Genomic DNA, 8,074 nt, shown 5'->3' on the forward strand with positions numbered 1-8,074 from the left:
CAGCCTGGGCGACAGAGCAAGACTCCATCTCAACAAAAAACAGAACTCCTTGGTGTGGGAAACCCCACGCTCCTGGGACACAGCAGTGTGGACTGCTGAGTGAGAGAAGAGGAAAGTAGCACTTTGTTTTTCCCAATATTACAGGTATCTTTATAAAAGAAAAGGAGAGATCTGGACACAGAGACAGTGGAGACAGGCAAAGAGATCACCCTGTGAGGACGGAGGCAGAGACTGGGCTGATGCATCTACAACCCAAGGATCACCAAGAGAAGCTGGCCGGGCGTGGTGGCTCACACCTGTAATCCCAGCACTGTGGGAGGCCGAGGCAGGTGGATCATGAGGTCAGGAGATCGAGACCAGCCTGGCCAACATGGTGAAACCCTGTCTCTACTAAAATACAAAAACTTAGCCGGGTGTGGTGGCGCGGGCCTGTAGTCCCAGCTACTCGGGAAGCTGAGGCAGGAGAATCACTGGAAACCGAGAGGTGGAGCTTGCAGTGAGCCAAGATGGCACCACTGCACTCCAGCCTGGCAACAGAGCCAGACTCCATCTCAATTAAAAAAAAAAGAAACAAACAAACAAAAACCCCCAATGTGGCCAAGGATGGTGGCCAATGAGAAGGAAGGGAATGGGCCAGAGAAGAACCAAAAATAAGCAAAATAAAGACACCAAAGGAAAGAGACCCGTCTAGCCCAAGGCCGCATATTTAATGCTCAGGGACAACAGCAGGGGCCCCTAGAGGGACTTCAGGGACCCACGCGCCTCCTGGGAGCACAGGAGCACCCATTTAGTTAAATGTGGCTGACAGAAAGGGAGAGTGATCGAATCCCATAGAGCATTTCTGTAAGAAAAAGAAAACAATAGGGGCCGGGCGAGGTGGCTCACGCCTGTAATCCCAGCACTTTGGGAGGACAAGGTGGGCGGATCACGAGGTCAAGAGATCAAGACCATCCTGGATAACACGGTGAAAACCCATCTCTACCAAAAATAAAAAAATTTTTAAAAATTTAAAAAATAAATTACTGGCCGGGCGCGGTGGCTCAAGCCTGTAATCCCAGCACTTTGGGAGGCCGAGACGGGCGGATCACGAGGTCAGGAGATCGAGACCATCCTGGCTGACACAGTGAAACCCCGTCTCTACTAAAAAATACAAAAACTTAGCCGGGCGAGGTGGCGGGCGCCTGTAGTCCCAGCTACTCGGGAGGCTGAGGCAGGAGAATGGCGTAAACCCAGGAGGTGGAGCTTGCAGTGAGCTGAGATCCGGCCACTGCACTCCAGCCTGGGCGACAGAGCGAGACTCCATCTCAAAAAAAAAAAAAAGATAAATAAATAAATAAATAAATAAATTACTGGGCACGGTGGCGGGCACCTGTAGTCCCAGCTACTCAGGAGGCTGAGGCAGGAGAATGGCGTGAACCCGGGAGGTGGAGTTTGCAGTGAGCCGAGATCCTGCCACTGAACTCCAGTCCGGGGGACAGAGCGAGATTCTGTCTCAAAAAAAAAAAAAAAAGAGAGAAAACAATAAACATTGTAACATTCCTGCAAAGAAGGTATACCAGAAAGGCATGCCCAGAAAACAGATGAACATTGAACCAAATATTTCATAGTCAGCTAAAGGGAGGTAGAAAAATTATCCAGGCTGGTGGCAATGTTTCACACCTGTAATCCCAGCACTTTGGGAGGCCAAGGTGGGTGGATCACCTGAGGTCGGGAGTTCGAGACCAGCCTGACCAACATGATGAAACCCTGTCTCTACTAAAAATACAAAATTAACTGGGCGTGGTGACACGCACCTGTAATGCCAGCTACGCAGGAGGCTGAGGCAGGAGAATTGCTTGAACCTGGGAGGCGGAGGTTGCAGTGAGCCAAGATCACACCACTGACGCCAGCCTGGGCGACAGAGTGAGACTCCATCACAAAAAAAAAAAAAAAAAAAAGGCCTGTATCCTAGCAGTTTGGGAGGCTGAGGTGGGGGGATCACTTGAGTCCAGGAGTTCAAGACCAGCCTGGGCAACACAATGAGATCTCCCATCTCTTAAAAAAAAAAAAAAAAAAGGAAAGAAAAAAAGAAAAGAAAAGAAGAAAAAAAAGATAACACTTAGTAAACATCCATAAAGTCCAAAGGAGAAGGAAAGCCTGAGGGAGGGGCACCACAGTCCTGGGAGGGGCCACAGTCCTGTCTGGAAAGAAAGTGGAGGTGCTTGCCGCCCTTCAGGCTTTCGGCCCATTGGAAGGTGGGGGCCCCCTCACGCCATCTAAGGGCTCCCTTCTTCGAGTCAAGGCGGGAGGCCCTGGTGCCAGGTACCCAGGACTTGCTAGACTGGTCAAATCTTGCACCTGCCAGGCCAGGGTCTCCAGCAGCTCCTGGCCGTTCCCGAGCCCCCTGTCCAGTAGTAGAGACCCCCGTCCGAAGCGAACAGGGAACCACCAGCCTCACAGTCCTCTGTTCCTCCCAGGAGGCCTGGAACCCACCCCTCCTGGGGCACCTGGGGAGAAAGCAGGGCCCGGCTCCCTGCATCCAGACCACGCTGGGCCTCCAGCTCCTGTACTCAGCATGGCTGTGGGTCCTGCGGTTTGCTAAGATGGGGCCATCGCTGTGGGCCAGGCTACGGAGGTGAGCAGGGAGGCATAGGGTTCTCTTTTGGACACAGAAGGGGTGAGAGGCCCGAGTGATCAAAGTGAAAACTTCAAGAAGGGCATCTGGTCTCGGCAGGGTCGGCTGGGACGCGGCTCCAGGGGTCTCGGCCCAGGGCAGTTCAAGCTGTGGTAACAATGGCTCCAGTTCTCATCTCTACCTGGCTGTTTCCATTCCACAGTGGAGGCACTGAAAGACTCGTGCCTCCTGAAGGGCAGGCATGGGTGAGCCAGGATGAAGTCGGGGCAGCTTCCGAGGCAGGGCAGGTCCCTTCCGCTCACACTGGAAAAGCGTATACCTCCAGGCACCAGCGAGAAAGGTCAGGTGGAGCCGTCTGCCCTCCAGCTCCACAGCACATGGCGGTTGCTACACTGAGAGCCTCCCCCACCCCAGCCTGGGCCACCAAGTCTGAAGAAGAGCAGAGAGCCATGGTCCAGAGAGAGCAGGGTGGGGAGGGACAGAGAGAGACACAGAGACAGAGACAGAGAGACAGAAAGACACAGAGAGAGAAGGACAGAGAGAGATGGAGAGAGACAGAGAGAGACAGGCAGAGAGAGACAGATGGAGAGAGGCAGAGAGACAGAGACAGAGAGAGATGGAGACAGAGGCAGAGGTGGAGAGAGACAGAGAGACGGAGAGAGGAATAGAGAGAGACAGAGACAGAGAGACAGAAAGAGAGAGAGAGGGACAGAGAGAGATGGAGAGAGACATACAGAGAGAGGCAGAGAGACAGAGACAAAAAGAGAGAGACAGAGAGAGGGAGAGAGAGATGGAGACAGGCAGAGAGATAGGGACAGAGAGAGATGGAGAGCGACAGAGACAGACACAGAGAGAGGCAGAGAGAGAGACAGAGAGATGGAGACGAGAGGCAGAGAGAGACAAAGACAGAGAGAGATGGAGGGAGATGGAGACAGAGACACAGAAATAGGGACAGAGAGAGATGGAGAGAGACAGAGAGCCAGAGCCAGAGAGAGACAGAGATACATGGGAAGACAGAGAGATAGAGGGAGAGGAAGGAGAGAGAGAGAGAGAGAGAGAGAGAGAGAGAGAGAAAGAATGGAGAGACAGAGAGAGGGAGGGGAGGCTCCTCCAGGTGGAGCAGAAGGAAAGAACCTTCTGGGTGGGACTGGAAGCTGCACCACCGATCTTTCAGGTGCACCAGGTCAGAGGGAGGGGTTGGGGGGTCCCCATGCCTCTGGGAGGATAATGGGGTCAGCTGGGAAGGTGGCCAACTAGGGAACGAGCAGTCTGTGCAAGTGACCACGAGCTCAGATGCAGACACCCCCCCACCCCAGCAGGAACGCCTGCTCCCAGGCCAAGGCTTGTCCCCTGGGCCCCACAGGCTGCTCAAGCCCACCTCTGCAAACGCTCAGCTGGACTCCAGGCCTCTGAGAAACTCCCAGAACTGACAGGACAGGCCTGTGGCTGTAGCGGTGTGAGCCTAAGCTCACAAACAAGCCAGAATCCTGCCGCAGGCCAGGGAGCCTCCGAAACTTCCCGATCGATCCCCAAGGAGCCATGCTGCCCCAGCTCCCTGGACTCTGCCTTTGCTGGTAGAAGACATGGCAACACCCTTGCCGGTGGCCAGGGCAGAAGGTGGCTGTAACGGGAAGCCCCCTACTCCCGCCAGGCTGTCTAGACACATCGCTGCACGCCCCTCTGGGGATGAGTCACTCCTCAGAGCTGGGCTCCCCCCGCCCCCGCCTGTTTTTGTTTCCTCAGGGTCACCGCTGGCTGCAGGTGCCTCAAGGACACCCTGGAAGAGGCTGTGGGGGAGGGAGGATGGCATTCAGCACAGGATACACACAGGAACCCCAGGCTGTCCTCTGTCCACCGTTCCCACCCCAGCTCTAGCTCTGCACAGGGAGGTCCAGACAGGGTGGGGAGCCCCTCTGGAGCAGCCTAATCGTGGCCGTCACAGCTCAAGTGGGTAGCCATGGGAATGGGTTATTTCTAAGCGCGGCAGGTACTGCCTCTCCCATCCCCCGCCAACAGCTGGCCCACGACAAGAAGGCGCAGAGACAAGCACTGGGCACCCTGCCTGTCCTGGCAGGAAATGTAAGGCAGTGTGCCGCACACGCTGCCGGCGCCAACGCCACCTGGGGCCAATGCCACCTGGGCCAGGAGAGGGTTCGGGGCCAGCCACCGGCCAATACCCAAGGGTCCTAGGGCAGCTGGGGAGAAGGGGAATCCACCTTTTTCTTCCCTCCCACCTCCCAAATAACACACAGACAGCACTGTTGATCTGAGGATGGACATTTAGACATTGGCGCCAGGTTTGCGCCTGACCAGCGCCACGCAGGGGTGGGTGGAGCAAAGACACAGAGGTGGGCTGCAGGTATCATGGGGCACCAGCCAGGGCCTGGGGTGGCTGGGGTGAAGGTGGGTGTTTGGCCAGTGACCAGGAGTCAGGTCAAGTCCAGGAGGTCAGTGCCAGGGGCTCCAGGAGGGGAGGGCAGTGCCATACCCCTCCTGGTGTCCAATGTCACCAGGCAGCCATCACAGAAAGCAACCTTAGCCCGGGGCCCGGGTCTGCAGCAGGTGGGCAGGGTCAGCTTTTCTTCCATGGCGGGTGGCATTGCCGGGCCAGATGCTGGCTCTGGACCCCTGGGCATGCAAAGGCTAGGGGTGGTGCTGTCAGTCACACCGTCGCTGCTGAGGTCCCCTGGGTTGGCTGAGGCTTGGGATTCAGGCCGCGGTGGAAGGTCGGACTGCTCAAGGCTGGTATCTAAGCTTCTGCCCTGGGACCCAGTGGTGATGGCCACCATCTGCCCCCATTTCCACGGGAAGTCCTAGTCAGAGGCCGCACACACAAAAGGGGTACCCGGCCCTGGAGAACCACCAGCCGCCCCGGGTCTGAGAACACTCACCCTGGCCGCTGGGCCAGGCCTGCCATGTCATGGCTCCCGGCTGGTCCAACACCCTAAACGGTACAGAGCGCTGCAGGCCCTCACCTCATGCTTCTGCAGCGCTTGAAGGTGGGGGTATCTCCAAGGGGACGCTGGCCAGGTGCATGGAGGGGCCGGCCAATCTTAGGGCCACAGACCCCCCTGGACAGCAGGGGGTGTTGGCTCCTGCAGTGTGGGCCCGAGATACTAAGGCACGAAGCTAACCTAAGCCCAGTGGGGTGGGGCGGGGGAGGACAGGCTTGGAGAGCTGCGTCCCAGGCCTGCAAAGCACAGTGACCTAGCAAGGGCGACGGTCTATCTGGGACAATTTGGCACAGGATGGAGGTGCGGGGTGATCCGGAGTGCCCATGGCTCTTGCTGGAAGGGGCTCCATGCCCTGGTCGCCTCCATGAAGGCCTGTGGTGAGCGGGGAGAGCCCTGGATGCGGCCGGCACAGCAGCGCAGGCCCAGGGGCCAATCCAGAGCCAGAGTCTGGGAGTCTGACGCCCGGCTGGGAAGGGCGTGTGACGATGCCAAGGCGCCGATGCCAAGGTGCCGGAGCCGTCGCCGGCAGGTCCTCCTCCGCGGGGATCTTAAGGAAGCAGCAGGAATGAGGAGAGGAGAGCGGGCGGAGGACCTGGGAGCTCAGGCGCCCTCGGGCAGGCGGCGCCCAGGTGGGCTGGCGGCCTCGCGCTTCAGGGGTGTCTGCGCAGGCCGGGGCGCGCGAGGGCCGGGCGCATGAGGTTCTCGGTGATGTAGGCCACCAGCAGGCAGATGACCACCAGCATGACGCAGATGGAGCCGCCCACCGCCGTCATGGCCACCACGATGTCCTGCATGCCGGCCGGCTCGGCGATGAACTCCACGCACTCGGCGGGCTCGGGGGGCTCTGGCGCGGGGGCGGCGGGCCCAGCGCGCAGCGGCAGCGGCTGCAGGCACAGGCGATAGAGGACGCCGTCGTGCACGTCGGGCAGCAGGTAGTCGCGGCAGGAGGCCCCGAGGAGCACGCGCTCGCACGGGAAGCGCGTGTAGGCGCCGCGCCACGAGCAGTTGAGCGCGAAGGCGCGCACGCGGCGCGCGGCGGCCGGGGCCAGGCGCCACTGCAGGAGGACGCTGCGGTTGCGCAGGACGCTGGCGCGCAGGGAGCGGCCGGCCGGGGCGTGCAGCGTGCAGGCCGGAGCCTGGCAGCGGAAGCCGCGCGCGGGGCTGCGGAAGCACAGGCGCCCGCCGCCCGCCTCGGGGCCCTCGGGCAGCACCTTGTAGGGGCACCAGGGCGCGTCGGGGGCCGGCTCCCAGCCCGGCGGCGTCGGGGCGGCCGCGGCGCAGGGCGGCGGCGCGCAGGCGTACCAGCAGCAGCAGCAGCGGCGGGCGCGCATCCTGCGGCTGGGCCGGGCGGCGGGGGCCATCGGGCGCGGCGCTGGGTCACGCGGGCCGCGCCGCCGCCAGTCCCTGCTGCCCGCTCCCGCGATCTCCTCGGCGCCGCGCCTCCGCCGCCGCCTGCCCGGACCCGCCCCCGCGCCCCGTGCGCGCTCGGACCCGGCGCGGCGGAGGCGGGCCGCCCTCGCCCCTCCAACCCTCGCTGGCCGCGGGCCTGCGGGTGCAGGGATCCGGGGCGGGCGGGGAGGAGGGGGGCGCAGCAGTGCGCCTGGAAGCGCAGGCGGCTGGGGTGCGTGCAGGGGCGCGGGGTGCGGGCAGGCCGGGTGCGGGCAGGGCCGCCTCTCCCCCGGCTTCCCGCCTAGTGAGCGCACCTTGGACGCCTGCGGCTTTTCCGAGCCGAAACTCACGGGCTGTGGCCGGCTTCGTTTCGTGTCGTGCAGCTCCGCGACCGCCCATGGCCACACCATTCGGGGACTTCGTGCTTTACGATGGGGGGCGCAGTGGCCTGGCACACGCAGGACCCCGGGCCTCGAACCCTCGCGCTGGCCGCCCTGGACCCGCGGCGGGGACCCGCACAGTCAGGGTACCTGCCCATACCGATGGGGTGGGGACCACCACGGAGCCTTTCCTTGGCCCCGCGGCTTCTGTTCCTTTCGAGACGGACAGCGCCCACCCGGAGGAAAGCCTGACAGATCTAGACTTCTAAGGTGAGAACTCCTCAAGCCCCCATCACGCAGCTGGGGCAGCTGCAGGGCGCCGACCTTCTCAGCCTCATCGCCCCACCTCTCCCGCCAGATGCGCTCTGGGGGTGCCCTCCTGATGGTTGCAGGGAGGTCAGGGCTGGACAAAGGGAATTCAAAAAGCCCACCCGGTGCACTGGGTAGGTGGCACCGATGGGGAGGGGAAGGCGGGACGCACCCCAAGACCCCGGCCCCTTAATCCCATCCCTGCATAGATCACCCAGCAACCAGGACACCCCTCCAGGGCCAGGGCTATAGCCAGGGACTGTATGCAGACATGGCTGGGTCTGGCCGGCCTGCCCTAACTGGAAAGGAGGCCAAGCTGTGCACCTAAGGCTGGGCTGGCACCTCCGCTGAGCCAGCTCTGGGTCTGCAGGGGTGGGGAGGGGTCTCTGGGCAACCAGCAATACGTAACTGAAACGAAGTACACTGAA

At 61.1% G+C, this 8,074-nt stretch overlaps 1 protein-coding gene across 1 annotated transcript; it reads right to left on the reverse strand.

The window, feature by feature from the left end:
- Positions 1 to 4,875: 4,875 nt before the first annotated feature.
- On the reverse strand, positions 4,876 to 7,026 carry FNDC10 (fibronectin type III domain containing 10). Its single transcript, XM_003890974.3, has one exon. The coding sequence runs from the start codon at positions 6,927 to 6,929 to the stop codon at positions 6,219 to 6,221; it is 711 nt and encodes a 236-aa protein (XP_003891023.2). The 5' UTR covers positions 6,930 to 7,026; the 3' UTR covers positions 4,876 to 6,218.
- Between the last annotated feature and the right edge of the window lie 1,048 nt (positions 7,027 to 8,074).

This window comes from Papio anubis, chromosome 1, assembly GCF_008728515.1.
Source record: "Papio anubis isolate 15944 chromosome 1, Panubis1.0, whole genome shotgun sequence".
In the NCBI taxonomy this organism is placed as follows: Eukaryota; Metazoa; Chordata; class Mammalia; order Primates; family Cercopithecidae; genus Papio; species Papio anubis.

What these genes read in the sequence shown, in the direction of transcription:
- FNDC10 (XM_003890974.3), bottom strand. Translation starts at nt 6,929, where the DNA reads ATGGCCCCCGCCGCCCGGCCCAGCCGCAGGATGCGCGCCCGCCGCTGC.